Below are 18686 nucleotides of genomic sequence, written 5' to 3' on the forward strand. Positions count from 1 at the left end.
TATAAAATTACCTCCCCTTCCAACCAACCTCGATCAAACACCACAGATTATATGGCCAAATTCTAACAGGCCATTCGACCGTGTAGAGAGGCCATTTGGCCTTTTATAGAGGCCACAAGACCCGTAGTGAGGCCATTCGACTGTCGGGCCAACTGGGCCGTCGGGCCAACTGCTCCACCAAAACTCACACAATAGAAGACTGATGACGCAGATTAACGCACCAATTCTCCCCCACCCCCCACCCCACCCTAGTGGCCATCAATGCACCCAATGCACTGTAATGTGACGTAGTAAGGTCAAAGTTTAATTGGGGTTTTTAATTAAATCTATTGGTGCAGCGATAAGGGGCGAAAACTCTTCAATTGACTCACTCTATTGGACAGACACACGCACATACGCACACACGCACACGTGCACCCAGTATTAACGCATGCTCCAATATCAGCCACGACACCCAGGACGAGGTAAGGGAAGTAACTATGAAATTAAAAGCCAAACGCATTACACAGTGAGCCCCCCTACCCCACTTGTTTGCCCATTGTATGTGCGCGCTGTGGAAAGTAGGTAAAACGGGCCGCTTATACCGTCAGGTTAACTAAACAGACAGCTTTTGGTTTGTGGGCTCTAAGGGGGGGGGGAGGTTAGTGTTGACTTATCTATCTTGCGTTCTACGTCACGTGTTTGTGCTGGTTGCTAGTTACCATATCAGTGTTAAGAAAGTGCGATCTGTGTGTGGCAACTTCATTTGTGTGTGTGTGACAACTTCATCTGTGTGTGTGTGACAACTTCATCTGTGTGTGTGTGTGACAACTTCATCTGTGTGTTTGTGACAACTTCATCTGTGTGTATGACAACTTCATCTGTGTGTGTGTGACAACTTCATCTGTGTGTGTGACAACTTCATCTGTGTGTGTGTGACAACTTCATCTGTGTGTGTGACAACTTCATCTGTGTGTGTGTGACAACTTCATCTGTGTGTGTGACAACTTCATCTGTGTGTGTGACAACTTCATCTGTTTGTGTGTGAAAACTTCATCTGTGTGTGTGTGACAACTTCATCTGTGTGTGTGTGACAACTTCATCTGTGTGTGTGACAACTTCATCTGTGTGTGTGTGACAACTTCATCTGTGTGTGTGACAACTTCATCTGTGTGTGTGTGACAACTTCATCTGTGTGTGTGTGACAACTTCATCTGTGTGTGTGTGTGACAACTTCATTTTTGTGTGTGTGTGACAACTTCATCTGTGTGTGTGACAACTTCATCTGTGTGTGTGTGACAACTTCATCTGTGTGTGTGTGGCAACTTCATCTGTGTGTGTGTGACAACTTCATCTGTGTGTGTGTGACAACTTCATTTTTGTGTGTGTGTGACAACTTCATTTTTGTGTGTGTGTGACAACTTCATCTGTGTGTGTGACAACTTTATCTGTGTGTGTGTGACAACTTCATCTGTGTGTGTGTGACAACTTCATCTGTGTGTGTGACAACTTCATCTGTGTGTGTGTGACAACTTCATTTTTGTGTGTGTGTGACAACTTCATTTTTGTGTGTGTGTGACAACTTCATCTGTGTGTGTGACAACTTTATCTGTGTGTGTGTGACAACTTCATCTGTGTGTGTGACAACTTCATCTGTGTGTGTGGCAACTTCATCTGTGTGTGTGACAACTTCATCTGTGTGTGTGTGACAACTTCATCTGTGTGTGTGTGGCAACTTCATCTGTGTGTGTGACAACTTCATCTGTGTTTGTGTGACAACTTCATCTGTGTGTGTGTGACAACTTCATCTGTGTGTGTGTGTGACAACTTCATCTGTGTGTGTGACAACTTCATCTGTGTGTGTGACAACTTCATCTGTGTGTGACAACTTCATCTGTGTGTGTGACAACTTTATCTGTGTGTGTGTGACAACTTCATCTGTGTGTGTGACAACTTCATCTGTGTGTGTGGCAACTTCATCTGTGTGTGTGACAACTTCATCTGTGTGTGTGTGACAACTTCATCTGTGTGTGTGTGGCAACTTCATCTGTGTGTGTGACAACTTCATCTGTGTTTGTGTGACAACTTCATCTGTGTGTGTGTGAAAACTTCATCTGTGTGTGTGTGTGTGACAACTTCATCTGTGTGTGTGTGACAACTTCATCTGTGTGTGTGTGACAACTTCATCTGTGTGTGTGACAACTTCATCTGTGTGTGTGACAACTTCATCTGTGTGTGTGACAACTTCATCTGTGTGTGTGTGACAACTTCATCTGTGTGTGTGTGACAACTTCATCTGTGTGTGTGTGACAACTTCATCTGTGTGTGTGACAACTTCATCTGTGTGTGTGTGGCAACTTCATTTGTGTGTGTGTGTGACAACTTCATCTGTGTGTGTGTGTGACAACTTCATCTGTGTGTGTGTGACAACTTCATCTGTGTGTGTGTGACAACTTCATCTGTGTGTGTGTGACAACTTCATCTGTGTGTGTGTGACAACTTCATCTGTGTGTGTGTGTGACAACTTCATCTGTGTGTGTGTGACAACTTCATCTGTGTGTGTGTGTGTGTGTGACAACTTCATCTGTGTGTGTGACAACTTCATCGGTGTGTGTGTGACAACTTCATCTCTGTGTGTGGGACAACTTCATCTGTGTGTGTGTGACAACTTCATCTGTGTGTGTGTGACAACTTCATCTGTGTGTGTGTGACAACTTCATCAGTGTGTGTGTGTGACAACTTCATCTGTGTGTGTGTGTGTGACAACTTCATCTGTGTGTGTGTGTGACAACTTCATCTGTTTCAGCCTCATATCTCCGTGTCACATGAACAAAACAACCTCCCAACCTCCCAACCTCCCAAACACCCAACCTCCCAACCTCCCAACCACTCAACCACACATCTACCACACTTCAACCACACACTTCAACCACATACATTAACCACACACATCAACCACACATCAACCACACACATCAACCACCAAACTACACAACCAGCAAACTATTTAAAATTAAAGATCATTTTGTGTTCTACGTCACCAATCTTGTGTAGGTTGCTGGCGTGGTCAGATATGTGACGTGCAGAGGGGGGGGGGGAGGGGTTCCGTGTCCATTTCTAGCATCGATTGACCTTCGAACTGAATGACCTTCGAACATCGATTGACGTTCGAACATCGATTGACCTTCGAACTTTGACCATCGAACTTTGACCCTCGAACATCGATTGACGGTCGAACATCGATTGACCTTCGAACTTTGACCTTCGAACTTTGACCTTCGAACATCGATTGACCTTCGAATTTGAGGACGTTTCTTTTCTGGTTTAGTTCACTTGAACAAATGACATCTTGTCATTTGGATGTGCCATTTGGCACCTGTATGTCACGCGCAGGCCTCACGTCTGTGTCGTCTGACACGTTAAGGTGAAGGTCAGTTGCAGATTTTTTTTTAAGTGCGTATGGGGAGAAGGGGGGGTTATATAATATTTTCTTTGTCCCGACTTTTGAGCATGCGCAGTGAAAAGTTTTTTGTCAAAGTTGATTTCGTAGTATGGTATCTAGGGGGGTGGGAGGGGGGGGCGACTGGGTGCCTTGACTTGGGGGGGGGGGTGGGGTGATAGCGCCAGCCACTGTATGGTCGTGGAGGAGGGGACGGCTCTTATTGCCCCAGTACATTTAAGGCCATATTAATTTTAATCACGTGACTGTCTGATTTTATTATGACGTCATGTTTGAGACCACCTCGTCGCTCAGTGGCGAAACAACCTTTAACCTACAACCTACAACCTGCAACCTACAACCTACGACCTGCAACCTACAACCTACGACCTGCAACATACAACCTACGACCTGCAACCTACAACCTACGACCTGCAACCTACAACCTACGACCTGCAACCTACAACCTTTAACCTACAACCTACGACCTGCAACCTACAACCTGCAACCTACAACCTACAACCTACAACCTACAACCTACAACCTGCAACCTGCAACCTACAACCTTTAACCTACAACCTTTAACCTACAACCTACAACCTACAACCTTTAACCTACAACCTACAACCTTTAACCTACAACCTTTAACCTACAACCTACGACCTGCAACCTACAACCTACGACCTGCAACCTACAACCTACAACCTGCAACCTACAACCTTTAACCTACAACCTACGACCTGCAACCTACAACCTACAACCTGCAACCTACAACCTTTAACCTACAACCTACGACCTGCAACCTACGACCTTTAACCTACAACCTACGACCTGCAACCTACAACCTTTAACCTACAACCTACGACCTGCAACCTACAACCTTTAACCTACAACCTACGACCTGCAACCTACAACCTTTAACCTACAACCTACGACCTTTAACCTACAACCTACGACCTGCAACCTACAACCTTTAACCTACAACCTACAACCTGCAACCTACAACCTACAACCTACAACCTACAACCTGCAACCTGCAACCTACAACCTTTAACCTACAACCTTTAACCTAAAACCTACAACCTACAACCTTTAACCTACAACCTACAACCTTTAACCTACAACCTTTAACCTGCAACCTACAACCTTTAACCTACAACCTACGACCTTTAACCTACAACCTACGACCTGCAACCTACAACCTTTAACCTACAACCTACAACCTGCAAGCTACAACCTGCAACCTACAACCTACAACCTGCAACCTACAACCTACAACCTGCAACCTGCAACACACCTTATCTAAATCTAGCAAAACTAACACACAACCCCACCCTCCCTACCCGTATAAGCTAACACAACGTACCTCCCCACCCCTAATTTTTTGACCTCCTTCTCGTGCAAATATCACGTGCAAATATCAAAGCTTCTCGGCCATTGGCGGCTGACTGTCACATGACTGTACTAAATGCAGGCTAAATCCACGTGGTATTATGTTGGTCATTTTGCTGGTCATTTCTTGGTCTTTTGTCGGAAATTTGACAGTATTCAGACCAGGAATAGTTCCTGCACACCTCCTGTCTAGCCACACCCCCTTCCCCACCCTCCTCTTCCCTTCCCCACCCTCCCCTCCCCCAATCTCACGGCGTACAAGTGGGGTTCTCAGATCGGGTGAGTAAAAAAATCCCCCCCCCCCCACACACACCTAGGGGCCGACGATGAGAATGACTGGGCCAGGTAAGCGGGTAAACACGACATAGCTGGGTGACTTGGTACAGCGACGGCCGTTGGTCCAACAACCTGCAACAGTTCTGAGTTCTGGCGTGGATGTGACTTGTGTTTGTGTTTCTGTCACATGTGTTTGTGTTTCTGTGATATGTGCTTCAAGTGTAAGTCGTGGGGAAGATCTAGATAGAGATTTAGTGTTCGTCTTGGTTCATTCATAAACAGATTTTTCCGTTAGATGCCCGTTAGATGCCCGTTATGTGCCCGTTAGATGCCCGTTAGATATGATAATATGATTGGACTTATGACCGATCGATTGAATTATTAAGATTGTAATCGATTGATTGAATGATTGAGATTGTGGCCGATCGATTGAATTATTAAGATTGTAATCGATTGATTGAATGATTGAGATTGTGACCGATTGATTGAATTATTAAGATTGTAATCGATTGATTGAATGATTGAGATTGTGGCCGATCGATTGAATTATTAAGATTGTAATCGATTGATTGAATGATTGAGATTGTGACCGATTGATTGAAAGATTGAAATTGTGACCGATTGATTGAATGATTGAGATTGTGGCCGATTGATTGAATGATTGAGATTGTGACCGATTGATTGAATGATTGAGGTTGTGACCGATTGATTGAATGATTGAGATTGTGACCGATTGATTGAATGATTGAGGTTGTGACCGATTGATTGAAAGATTGAGATTGTGACCGATTGATTGAATGATTGAGATTGTGACCGATTGATTGAATGATTGAGATTGTGACCGATTGATTGAAAGATTGAGATTGTGACCGATTGATTGAATGATTGAGATTGTGACCGATTGATTGAATGATTGAGATTGTGACCGATTGATTGAATGATTGAGATTGTGACCGATTGATTGAATGATTGAGATTGTGTGTGACCGATTGATTGAATGATTGAGATTGTTGCCGATTGATTGAATGATTGAGATTGTGATGGCCATAAAGATTTTTACTTAAGGACAGGCGGATGTTGGGAAGTGGGAATGAGTGTGTGGGACAGAGTGTGGGGACTGTGTGTGGGGGGCCGAGTGTGTGGGGCTGAGTGTGTGGGACAGAGTGTGTGGGACAGAGTGTGGGGACTGTGTGTGGGGGGGCCGAGTGTGTGGGGCTGAGTGTGTGGGACAGAGTGTGTGGGACAGAGTGTGGGGACTGTGTGTGGGGGGGCCGAGTGTGTGGGGCTGAGTGTGTGGGACAGAGTGTGTGGGACAGAGTGTGGGGACTGTGTGTGGGGGGCCGAGTGTGTGGGGCTGAGTGTGGGGGACTGAGTTTGTGGGGCTAAATGTGTGGGACAAAGTGTGGGGGACAGAGTGTGGGGACTGTGTGTGGGGGGCCGAGTGTGTGGGACTGAGTGTGTGGGGCTGAGTGTGTGGGGCTGAGTGTGGGGGACTGAGTTTGTGGGGCTAAATGTGTGGGACAAAGTGTGGGGGACAGGGTGTGGGGACTGTGTGTGGGGGGGCCGAGTGTGTGGGGCTGAGTGTGGGGGACTGAGTTTGTGGGGCTAAATGTGTGGGACAAAGTGTGGGGGACAGAGTGTCGGGACTGTGTGTGGGGGGCCGAGTGTGTGGGACTGAGTGTGTGGGGCTGAGTGTGGGGGACTGAGTTTGTGGGGCTAAATGTGTGGGACAAAGTGTGGGGGACAGGGTGTGGGGACTGTGTGTGGGGGGGCCGAGTGTGTGGGACTGAGTGTGTGGGACTGAGTGTGTGGGGCTGAGTGTGGGGGACTGAGTTTGTGGGGCTAAATGTGTGGGACAAAGTGTGGGGGACAGAGTGTGGGGACTGTGTGTGGGGGGGGCGAGTGTGTGGGACTGAGTGTGTGGGGCTGAGTGTGTGGGGCTAAATGTGTGGGACTGTGTGTAGGGGGCCGAGTGTGTGGGACTGAGTGTGGGGGACTGAGTTTGTGGGGCTAAATGTGTAAATGTGTGGGACTGTGTGTGGGGGGCCGAGTGTGTGGGACTGAGTGTGTGGGGCTAAATGTGTGGGACTCAGTGTGTGGTGCCGCCGATGATAAAAAAATTCTCGCCAGCTTGCTTTTTTATTTAGAAGTTTTAAAAAAGTGTATAACTAATTAATACAAAGTGAACTAATTAGGAGATTTAATGAGTTCACTAGCGCAAATGATCGCAATTAGCTAAATGTTCGCGTTCGTTTGTTCTCAAGACTCGTGGGTTACATCAGGTTAGGGTCACTCTGTAGCGTCAATTGTGTTCATCTTTTGTAGAGTACGCTCAGCTCTAATGAGTACCTGACTACAGTTGGGAAAGTAAAGGAGGCTTATATGCTGACCTTATATGAACCCCCCCCCCGTGTCACCCCACCCCCCCACCCCCTCCAGGCAAAGCTAGTCAGACATCTGTGGGACATTTTTGTCCAGAGCTGTGAGTGTCTGGTCCTCCTGTCCAATCAGCACTTGTTGCTAGTACCACGTGGTGTCGGGTACTCCCCCCCCCCCCCCCCCACCCCCCCACACCTACCTCGAGCCGTTCAATATTAGCTTGTCCTGGCTGACCCACCTGAAAATATTTGCCGACAATCAACGGAGTTTGATCCAGGCATCAAACTTTCATCAACAGCAAACTCAAACACACTCAAACCCTCACACATACCCACACCTAAACTCACACATACCCTCACACATACCCACACCTAAACTCACACATACTCTCACACCTACCCACACCTACCCTCACACATACCCTCACCTAAACTCACTCAAACCCTCACACATACCCACACCTACCCTCACACATACTCTCACACATACCCTCACCTAAACTCACTCATAGCCTCACACATACCCACACTAAACACACACATACCCTCACACCTACCCACACCTACCCTCACACATACTCTCACACCTACCCACACCTAAACTCATACATACCCTCACACCTACCCACATCTGCCCTCACACATACTCTCACACATACCCTCATGTAGTGTCTGTCTGTGGGTCTGTCTGTATGTCTGCCTATATGTCTAGTGTCTGTCTGTCTGTCTGCCTGCCTGCCTGCCTGTCTGTCTGTCTGTCTGTCTGTCTGTCTGTCTGTCTGTTTGTCTGCCTGCCTGCCTGCCTGCCTGCCTGCCTGCCTGCCTGCCTGCCTGCCTGCCTGCCTGCCTGCCTGCCTGTCTGTCTGTCTGTCTGTCTGTCTGTCTGTCTGTCTGTCTGTCTGTCTGTCTGTCTGTCTGTCTGTCTGTCTGTCTGTCTGTCTGTCTGTCTGTCTGTCTGTCTGTCTGTCTGTCTGTCTGTCTGTCTGTCTGTCTGTCTGTCTGTCTGTCTGTCTGTCTGTCTGTCTGTCTGTCTGTCTGTCTGTCTGTCTGTCTGTCTGTCTGTCTGTCTGTCTGTCTGTCTGTCTGTATACCGAGCTAATATTCAACAGCAAAAGATAGCAAACGGTTATCACTTGTATGTGAGGTCGGGTATGGGGGTGGGTGTGGGGTGGGTGTGGGGTGGGGTTGGAATATGAGAGAAAGCAAATATCGAGATTCCATTGTGACTAGTCAAATAGACCGAGCCTAGCTGCGTGGTGTATTGACACAGTTGTGACTCGAGGGTGTCGCAGTGACACACCGACACACCTTGTGACACAACGACACACTAGCTAACCCAGTTTGCTCATCAGCAAAAATACTCGTGGATAATGTTAATCTTCGTGTTTTTTTAACGCTAGGCATTTAAGAGGAAGCCATCTTAACTCCGCCCAGCATTATCTAAGCTCCGCCCAGCTTTAACTAAGCTCCGCCTAGCACTGGTTTAAGTGTGGTGAAATATGTGTGTTCTGGACTGGTCAAGTGAGTTCAAATTCTTCTGGATTTTGTAGAAAGTTTGGTAGTGATATTTTAAAAACTGAATGGCGGAAGTGACGTCAGTTTAAGGTCAGTGTTTAGCTCCAATGTCCGGCGCACAGAAGGTCAACATGGATGACCCTAGCGAGAACCCACTCGACCTTGACCCGGCGCTACACGAGAACTTCCTCGCTATGATAGCTCAGCACGAGCAGGTACACGCTTTTGTTACGTCATTCTCTACGTCATTTCTTCTATCATGACGTCATCCCATCCTAGCCCAGGCACGTGCTGGAATTGTGAGGGCGGTTAGTGTGTGGTGGCGGTTAGTGTGTGGGGGGAGATAGTGTGTGGGGGTGGTTAGTGTGTAGTTTATCGTCGCCCCCTCCCCCTCCCTATAATCTCTACTCAAACTTATCCTTATAAATATGGCTGACACAAAGTTACATTATTAGAGCTAAGTAAGCTCTTAAGCTGCTATACCCATGTCAACGCTGGCGCTAAGATCAAACGTCATGACGTACTTCTGACGTCATTTCAATTAGGACTTAAGAACAATTAGAGTGTAATTGACTACAATTTTAAGACCGATTAGAGTGTAATTGACTTTAAGATTAATTAGAGTGTAATTGACTACTATTATAAGACCAATTACAGTGTAATTGACTACTATTTTAAGACCAATTAGAGTGTAATTGACTACTAATTACAAATGCAGTTAACTCTAACTTTAACTTTGAACCGACTGTGACTGTATCAGATTTGGAAATTAATATTTGGATTAGCTTTTTAGAGTTATCTGACTTAACCGACCAATTAGATGTAATTAATAAACAAGTTAATTGATAGTGCAATCGTTGTTGTCACTCAGTTTTTGTTTTGGGTAGAGGATAGTGTCTAGACAATTCATTCGGGGGGGGGGGGGGGGTGCACGCCATTTAGGGGCCCATAGCCGACCATAATAAATTTTTTTATAGTTAAAAAATAATTTTCTTGCATTTTTGACTTGACGGTAAAAGCTTTTGTAAATATTAAACAGATCTACTACAGTAGTGATGTTATACAGTGATTGTAGGAAAAAAAGTCACAGGAAAAAAAACACAGGAAAAAAGTCACAAATATACATTTGCATGATATTTGTTAATACTTTTATGTATTAAATATATAGAGAGTGCTAATTAACTTAGGATTAATTAAATGTAATGTAATGTGTGTAGACTGTATACGCTTAGGAATTTTTATAATTCATCTACAAATATTTATTATGAAGTATGTAGATTGTAATTATTTTAAACTTAAGATTAGTAGCATTTAATAGAATGCTCCAAAGTCCACGTTTTTCATCGTGTGTTTTTTTTTAAATACCTAATTAAATTACCGTGAAATGGTAAGTTCGTCGGATTTGCTGCCTTCAACTCATGGCAACAATAGTTATGTTTAGTTCAACCACCTTTACTGCCCACATTTATTACGCTCATTACATAACAAAACTTAGGATCAAAACAGAAAGCCGACAAGGTTCAAAGGCTGTCATTGACACAAATCGTCAACACAAATATGTTCAGACAATGCCTACTGAGGAGAGGCCGACCAGAGAATAGCCTACGGCAAAATTTTCCTAAATTTCATTTATAATTAAATTTTCTACCGCGTTTTTCACTAAATACGTAACAAATGTTAAGATTGTTGTGTAAATTATATTAGAATATTATTACTTACAATTGTTATAAATCATAATGCTTTTAACGTCTATAAATAATTTATGCTATAAAAAATACAACCCACAACAATAAACATACAAAATTTTACAATTCTAAACAAATAAATCAAAATATTTCTAAAAATATTTTTGTGACTTTTTTTCTGTGACTTTATTTCTGTGACTTTTTTTCCGATAAAATTTTTCCACTGTGACTTTTTTTCTGTGACTTTTTTTCCTAGCAAAAACTGTGACTTTTTTCCGTTCACCTATATAGTAGCTAACACATGCTGTTGCGTACAGAAATATAGATTCTATATACCTGAGCTGTAGTGTGAAAGATAGGCAAACGTTCAAAACACTTCCATGACTTATTTCCCTTGTTTAAATGGTAAAATAGGGTGCTCATATTAAGCTCCTTTTAATATATTTGTACTAAACACATCAAAAGGAAATTACTTCTCCTAATTATTTTTTTTTAAAAATACGTACTAAAGATTGATATAGCAACCCTCACTTTATATACCATCGACGTGATCCCAACCCTCACTTTATATACCATCAACGTGATCCCAACCCTCACTTTATATACCATCGACGTGAACCTATCACTTTATATACCATCGACGTGATCCTAACCCTAACCCATAAGTACTTCCGGCTAGTCACGTGACCGATCACGTGACACTTGATCACGTTAATTGTCTCTAATTGCTATTTCTACCTGTCGAGGATACTCAAATGTTAGTGCCCTTAATCAAAAGGTAATTATGTATCGATATCTTGATTGGCCGGACTAATTAGCTGATTGGGTGGCGCGTGGACGGTCGAGAAGACAACAATCGCTCTCGTGATGGTTTGCCTCCCTTGTGTGACGTCATGAATATTCATGCGGCCCCGCGAATACTGGATGCTGATTGGTGGGACGCCATTTTTCTTGCTGGAGGCTTAAGCCTAACCAGTGAGGGTTAGGGTTGATCGACCTTGACATTCAAAGTTTTGTTTAGCAACAGACCGGCCAAATGTCTTAGTCCAGATAATTACATCCAGTAATTAAGTATCTTAATAATTGATGATACCCATTACACTTATCCATCGGCTTATCAGCTCACGTCTAATGACCTAATCATGCTCACGTCTAATGACCTAATGACCTATGAGAGCCGGACATCTATCTCCTACGTCTGTCCAACCTATCAATTGTTTGCCTGGTCTATGTGTCCAGTCAATGTTTGACCCATGACCCTGAGTGTCCAGTCCATGTTTGACCCATGACCCTGAGTGTCCAGTCCATGTTTGACCCATGACCCTGAGTGTCCAGTCCATGTTTGACCCATGACCCTGAGTGTCCAGTCCATGTTTGACCCATGACCCTGAGTGTCCAGTCAATGTTTGACCCATGACCCTGAGTGTCCAGTCAATGTTTGACCCATGACCCTGTGTGTCCAGTCCATGTTTGACCCATGACCCTGAGTGTCCAGTCCATGTTTGACCCATGACCCTGAGTGTCCAGTCCATGTTTGAGCCATGACCCTGAGTGTCCAGTCGATGTTTGACCCATAACCCTGAGTGTCCAGTCGATGTTTGACCCATGACCCTGAGTGTCCAGTCCATGTTTGACCCATGACCCTGAGTGTCCAGTCCATGTTTAACCTCTGACCCCTCTCTCCACAGGTCCGCACCCTGTTTGTCTCTGGTCTCCCAATGGACGCCAAGCCACGCGAGCTGTACCTGCTATTCCGTGCCTACAAGGTAATCACGTGACTCTCTATCTGGAGTCCCCACACATACCCCACACCCCCACACATGCCCCGCATACCAACACACATACCCCACACACTCACACATACCCCACACCCCCACACATATCCCACACCCCACACATAACACACACCCCACACACATATCCCACACCCCACACATAACACACACCCCACACATACCCCTCACACCTCACATATTGTTTACTACCACCTTTCTAACGTCACATTGTAGCCGGCAGACACAAACCAGCAGACATTGGCCGGCAGACACTGGCCGGCAGACACTGGCCGGCAGACATTGGCCGGCAGACATGGGCCGGCAGACACAAACCAGCAGACATTGGCCGGCAGACACTGGCCGGCAGACACTGGCCGGCAGACACTGGCCGGCAGACACTGGCCGGCAGACACTGGCCGGCAGACATTGGCCGGCAGACATTGCCCGGCAGACACTGGCCGGCAGACATTGGCCGGCAGACACTCGCCGGCAGACGTTGGCCGGCAGACATTGGCCGGCAGACACTGGCCTGCAGACACTGGCCGGCAGACACTGGCCTGCAGACATTGGCCGACAGACGTTGACCGGCAGACATTGGCCGGCAGACGTTGACCGGCAGACACTGGCCGGCAGACATTGGCCGACAGACGTTGACCGGCAGACATTGGCCGGCAGACACTGGCCGGCAGACATTGGCCGGCAGATATTGGCCGGCAGACACTGGCCGGCAGACGTTGACCGGCAGACATTCATTTCGATTTCAAATGAAATTGTTTCCCATGGGTCTAGTGTTAGGACGGTTTTGGTAGGTTTTATAAATGTGTAGTCTCCCCTTCCACAACCTCCACTCTCCCCTGACACCTCTCCCCCCCCCCCTCCTCCCCTACCCTTCCGCCACTCGTGCACCTGTGTAGTAGCAAAGATTGTTGAAAGCCTGGCCAAATGTGACCTTGAACTTGCCTCCATTACTTTCAGGGATTTGAAAACGGCCTCTTAAAAATAATGGGTAAGAATATAATCACCGACAAGAACAATTGTGTAAGTTGTGGCCCTTGTTTCTTCTTCCTGTGTGACGTCACGATCACCTCCCCTCCCCACTGTGACGTAATATTATCACCTGCCCCCTCACCTTGTCGTTTGGCTGCCAAGTATCAACATCTACTTGCTGTGTGTGCGCCAAAACCACACCCAACCACACCTAACCACACCACACCTCACCACACCCCCCTCAGCTCACCTTTTCGTTTGGTTTCATCATGACACCTTCACTTCATTTCATTTGCTTCATTCATTTGTTTCTTCAGTTCATTTGCTTCATTCATTTGTTTCTTCAGTTCATTTGCTTCATTCATTTGTTTCTTCAGTTCATTTGCTTCATTCATTTGTTTCCACAGTTCATTTGCTTCATTCATTTGTTTCTTCAGTTCATTTGCTTCATTCATTTCTTCAGTTCATTTGCTTCTTTCATTTGTTTCTTCAGTTCATTTGCTTCTTTCATTTGTTTCTTCAGTTCATTTGCTTCTTTCATTTGTTTCTTCAGTTCATTTGCTTCATTCATTTGTTTCTTCAGTTCATTTGTTTCATTCGTTTCTTCAGTTCATTTGCTTCATTCATTTGTTTCTTCAGTTCATTTGCTTCATTCGTTTCTTCAGTTCATTTGCTTCATTCATTTGCTTCTTCAGTTCATTTGCTTCATTCATTTGTTTCTTCAGTTCATTTGCTTCTTTCATTTGTTTCTTCAGTTTATTTGCTTCATTCATTTGTTTCTTCAGTGCATTTGCTTCATTCATTTCTTCAGTTCATTTGTTTCTTTAATTTGTTTCCTCAGTTCATTTGCTTCATTCATTTGTTTCTTCGGTTCATTTGCTTCATTCATTTGTTTCTTCAGTTCATTTGCTTCATTCATTTCTTCAGTTCATTTGCTTCTTTCATTTGTTTCTTCAGTTCATTTGCTTCTTTCATTTGTTTCTTCAGTTCATTTGCTTCTTTCATTTGTTTCTTCAGTTCATTTGCTTCATTCATTTGTTTCTTCAGTTCATTTGCTTCATTTATTTGTTTCTTCAGTTCATTTGCTTCATTCATTTGTTTCTTCAGTTCATTTGCTTCATTCATTTGTTTCTTCAGTTCATTTGCTTCATTCATTTGTTTCTTCAGTTCATTTGCTTCATTCATTTGTTTCGTCAGTTCATTTGCTTCATTCATTTGTTTCTTCAGTTCATTTGCTTCATTCATTTGTATTTTCAATTCATTTGCATCTTTAGTTCATTTGTTTCTTCAGTTCATTTGCTTCATTCATTTGTTTCCTCAGTTCATTTGCTTCATTCATTTGTTTCTTCAGTTCATTTGCTTCATTCATTTTTTCTTCAGTTCATTTGCTTCATTCATTTGTATTTTCAATTCATTTGCATCTTCAGTTCATTTGTATTTTCAGTCCATTTGTATTTTCAGTTCATTTGTATTTTCAGTTCATTTGTATTTTCAGTTCATTTGTATTTTCAGTTCATTTGCATCTTTAGTTCATTTGTTTCTTCAGTTCATTTGCTTCATTCATTTGTTTCCACAGTTCATTTGCTTCATTCATTTGTTTCCACAGTTCATTTGCTTCATTCATTTGTATCTTTAGTTCATTTGCTTCATTCATTTGTTTCTTCGATCCATTTGCTTCATTCATTTGTTTCTTCGACGATTCATTTGCTTCATTCATTTGTTTCTTCGATTCCTTTGCTTCATTCGTTTTATTCAGTTCGTTTGTATCTTCAGTTCATTTTTATCTTTAGTTGTTTTGTTTCTGTCATTTTGGTTTCATATATATATTTGTTGAATTAATGTATTTGTTTCATGTATATGTTTTTATTAATTGTTTTATTAATGTGTTTCTTTTGTTCGAACGATGCGCTCAGAAGTTTTGGTTTTTTTTATTAACCAACTTGAACCAATCAAATTCTTCGTTCAAGTCACGTGCCTCCATTAGCCAATAGTTTTTGTTTCTGGTTTCCATGCCTGCTTCAGCGGACACTTCCACTACATCCCAAACATCAATTGAATGATGATCCTGGGGGTGGCTGTGGGGGGGGGGGGGGGCGCTGTGCGGGTGTGTGGCTGTGGGGGGTGGCTGTGGGGGGGTGGCTGTGGGGGGGGTGGCTGTGGGGGGGTGGCTGTGGGGGGGTGGCTGTGGGGGGGCTATGGAGGGGGTGGCTGTGGGTGTTTGTGGCTGTGGGGGGGGTGGCTGTGGGGGGGGGGGGGCTATGGAGGGGGTGGCTGTGGGTGTTTGTGGCTGTGGGGTGGGTGGCTGTGGGGAGTGGCTGTGGGTGTGTGTGGCTGTGGGGCGTGGCTATGGGGGAGGGTGACTGTGGATCTCTCGCCCCCCCCCCCACCGAAAAAATTCTACCGCCCCCCCCCCCCCCCCGAACGAAATGAAATGTATATAATTTATATATTTAGATAGAAAATATATACTTTTATAGTGTCTCCCCCCCCCCCCAAAGAAAGTCTACCCCCCTCCCCGAAAATTTAGGTGAACGGAAAAAAAGTTACAGGGAAAAAAATACAGAAAAAAGTAACAGTTTTTGCTAGGAAAAATAGTCACAATGGAAAAATTTTATCGGAAAAAAAGTCACAGAAATAAAGTCACAGAAAAAAAGTCACAAAAATCTTTGCAAAAATATTTTGATTTATTTGTTGAAAATTGTCAAATTCTGTATGTTTATTGTTATAGGTTTTATTTTTTATAGCATATATTATTTATAGACGTTAAAAGCACCGTCGATTATAACAATTGTAACTAAATAATACTCTAAGATAATTTACAATCTCAAATTTTGTTACGTATTTAGTTAAATACGCGGTAGAAAAGTTAATTATAATAGAAATGTAGGCACATCCTTATGTTTTGCATATGTTTTGCCGTAGGCTATTCTCTGTTCGGCCTCTCCTCCGTAGGCATTGTCCGAACGTATTGGGTGTTGTTGGCGTTTTGTGTCAATGACAGCCTTTGAACTTTGTCGGCTTTCTGTTTTGATCCTATGCTTTGTTATGTAATGAGCGTGATAAATGTGGGCAGTAAAGGTGGTTGAACTATTGTTGCGATGAGTTGAGGGCAGCAAGTCAGATGAACTTACCATTTCACGGTAATTTAATGTTAGTATTTTAAAAACCGAGGACGTTGGAACATTCTATTAAATGCTATTAATATTATGTTCGACAATATACATACTTCATACGAAATATTTTTAGATGAATTATAAAAATTACCATGCGTATACAACCTACACAGATTACATTACATTTAATTAATCATAAGTTTATTTGCACTATCTGAATATATAATTCATAAAAGTATTAATAAATTCTATGCAAATATATATTTGTGACTTTTTTCCTGTGGCTTTTTTTCCTGTGTTTTTTTTTTCCTGTGTTTTTTCCCTGTGACTTTTTTTTTCCTAAAATTAAAATTTCAAGTGCTCCCCCCCCCCCCCCCCCCCCTCCGAGAAAAAAGTCTGGAAGAAACACTGGGTGTGGCTGTGTGGCTGTGTGGGGTGTGGGGTGTGGCTGTGTAGGGTGTGGGGTGTGGCTGTGTGGGGTGTGGCTGTGTGGGGTGTGGCTGTGTGGGGTGTGGCTGTGTGGCTGTGTGGCTGTGTGGGGTGTGGGGTGTGGCTGTGTAGGGTGTGGGGAGTGGGGTGTGGCTGTGTGGGGTGTGGCTGTGTGGGTGTGGCTGTGTGGGGTGTGGCTGTGTGGGGTGTGGCTGTGTGGGGTGTGGCTGTGTGGGGTGTGGCTGTGTGGGGTGTGGCTGTGTGGGGTGTGGGTTGTGGCTGTGTGGGGTGTGGCTGTGTGGGGTGTGGCTGTGTGGGGTGTGGCTGTGTGGGGTGTGGCTGTGTGGGGTGTGGCTGTGTGGGGTGTGGCTGTGTGGGGTGTGGCTGTGTGGGGTGTGGCTGTATGGCTGTGTAGGGTGTGGGGTGTGGCTGTGTGGGGTGTGGCTGTGTGGGGTGTGGCTGTGTGGGGTGTGGGGGTGTGGGGTGTGGCTGTGTGGGGTGTGGGGGTGTGGCTGTGTGGGGTGTGGGGTGTGGCTGTGTGGGGTGTGGCTGTGTGGGGTGTGGCTGTGTGGGGTGTGGGGTGTGGCTGTGTGGTTGTGGCTGTGTGGTTGTGGCTGTGTGGGGTGTGGGGTGTGGCTGTGTGGGGTGTGGGGTGTGGCTGTGTGGGGTGTGGCTGTGTGGGGTGTGGCTGTGTGGGGTGTGGCTGTGTGGGGTGTGGCTGTGTAGGGTGTGGCTGTGTGGGGTGTGGCTGTGTGGGGGTGTGGGTGTGTGGGGTGTGGCTGTGTGGGGTGTGGGTGTGTGGGGGTGTGGCTGTGTGGGGTGTGGGTGTGTGGGGTGTGGCTGTGTGGGGTGTGGCTGTGTGGGGTGTGGCTGTGTGGGGTGTGGCTGTGTGGGGTGTGGCTGTGTGGGGTGTGGGTGTGGCTGTGTGGGGTGTGGCTGTGTGGGGTGTGGCTGTGTGGTGTGTGGGTGTGGCTGTGTGGGGTGTGGCTGTGTGGGGTGTGGCTGTGTGGGGTGTGGCTGTGTGGGGTGTGGCTGTGTGGCTGTGTGGGGTGTGGCTGTGTGGGGTGTGGCCGTGTGGGGTGTGGCCGTGTGGGGTGTGGCTGTGTGGCTGTGTGGGGTGTGGCTGTGTGGGGTGTGGCCGTGTGGGGTGTGGCCGTGTGGGGGTGTGGCTGTGTGGGGTGTGGGTGTGTGGGGGTGTGGGTGTGGCTGTGTGGGGTGTGGGTGTGGCTGTGTGGGGTGTGGCTGTGTGGGGTGTGGCTGTGTGGGGTGTGGGTGTGTGGGGTGTGGCTGTGTGGGGTGTGGCTGTGTGGCTGTGTGGGGTGTGGCTGTGTGGGGTGTGGCCGTGTGGGGTGTGGCCGTGTGGGGTGTGGCTGTGTGGGGTGTGGCTGTGTGGGGTGTGGGTGTGGCTGTGTGGGGTGTGGCTGTGTGGGGTGTGGCCGTGTGGGGTGTGGCCGTGTGGGGTGTGGCTGTGTGGGGTGTGGGTGTGGCTGTGTGGGGTGTGGGTGTGGCTGTGTGGGGTGTGGCTGTGTGGGGTGTGGCTGTGTGGGGTGTGGGTGTGTGGGGTGTGGGTGTGTGGGGTGGGGCTGTGTGGGGTGTGGCTTTGTGGGGTGTGGCTGTGTGGGGTGTGGCTGTGTGGGGTGTGGGTGTGGCTGTGTGGGGGTGTGGGTGTGGCTGTGTGGGGTGTGGCTGTGTGGGGTGTGGCTGTGTGGGGTGTGGGG

General features: G+C 46.0%; 1 protein-coding gene across 13 annotated transcripts in view; it reads left to right on the forward strand.

Annotated features, from left to right (window-relative positions):
- LOC131943511 (DAZ-associated protein 1) overlaps positions 1-18686 on the forward strand; it is a 140621-nt gene that overhangs the window by 98859 nt on the left and 23076 nt on the right. For 12 of the 13 annotated variants that reach the window (XM_059303670.1, XM_059303669.1, XM_059303675.1 and 9 more), the window contains one exon: positions 12353-12430. In XM_059303670.1, the coding sequence (XP_059159653.1) occupies positions 12353-12430 (78 nt within the window). Of the gene's footprint in view, positions 1-5228; positions 5308-9014; positions 9195-12352; positions 12431-18686 lie in introns of those variants that run through there. The other variant, XM_059303677.1, reaches the window with a different exon arrangement.

The sequence above is a fragment of the Physella acuta genome, unplaced genomic scaffold (genome assembly GCF_028476545.2).
Source record: "Physella acuta isolate Inbredline_101_S28 unplaced genomic scaffold, ASM2847654v3 ptg000457l, whole genome shotgun sequence".
Classification (NCBI taxonomy): domain Eukaryota; kingdom Metazoa; phylum Mollusca; class Gastropoda; family Physidae; genus Physella; species Physella acuta.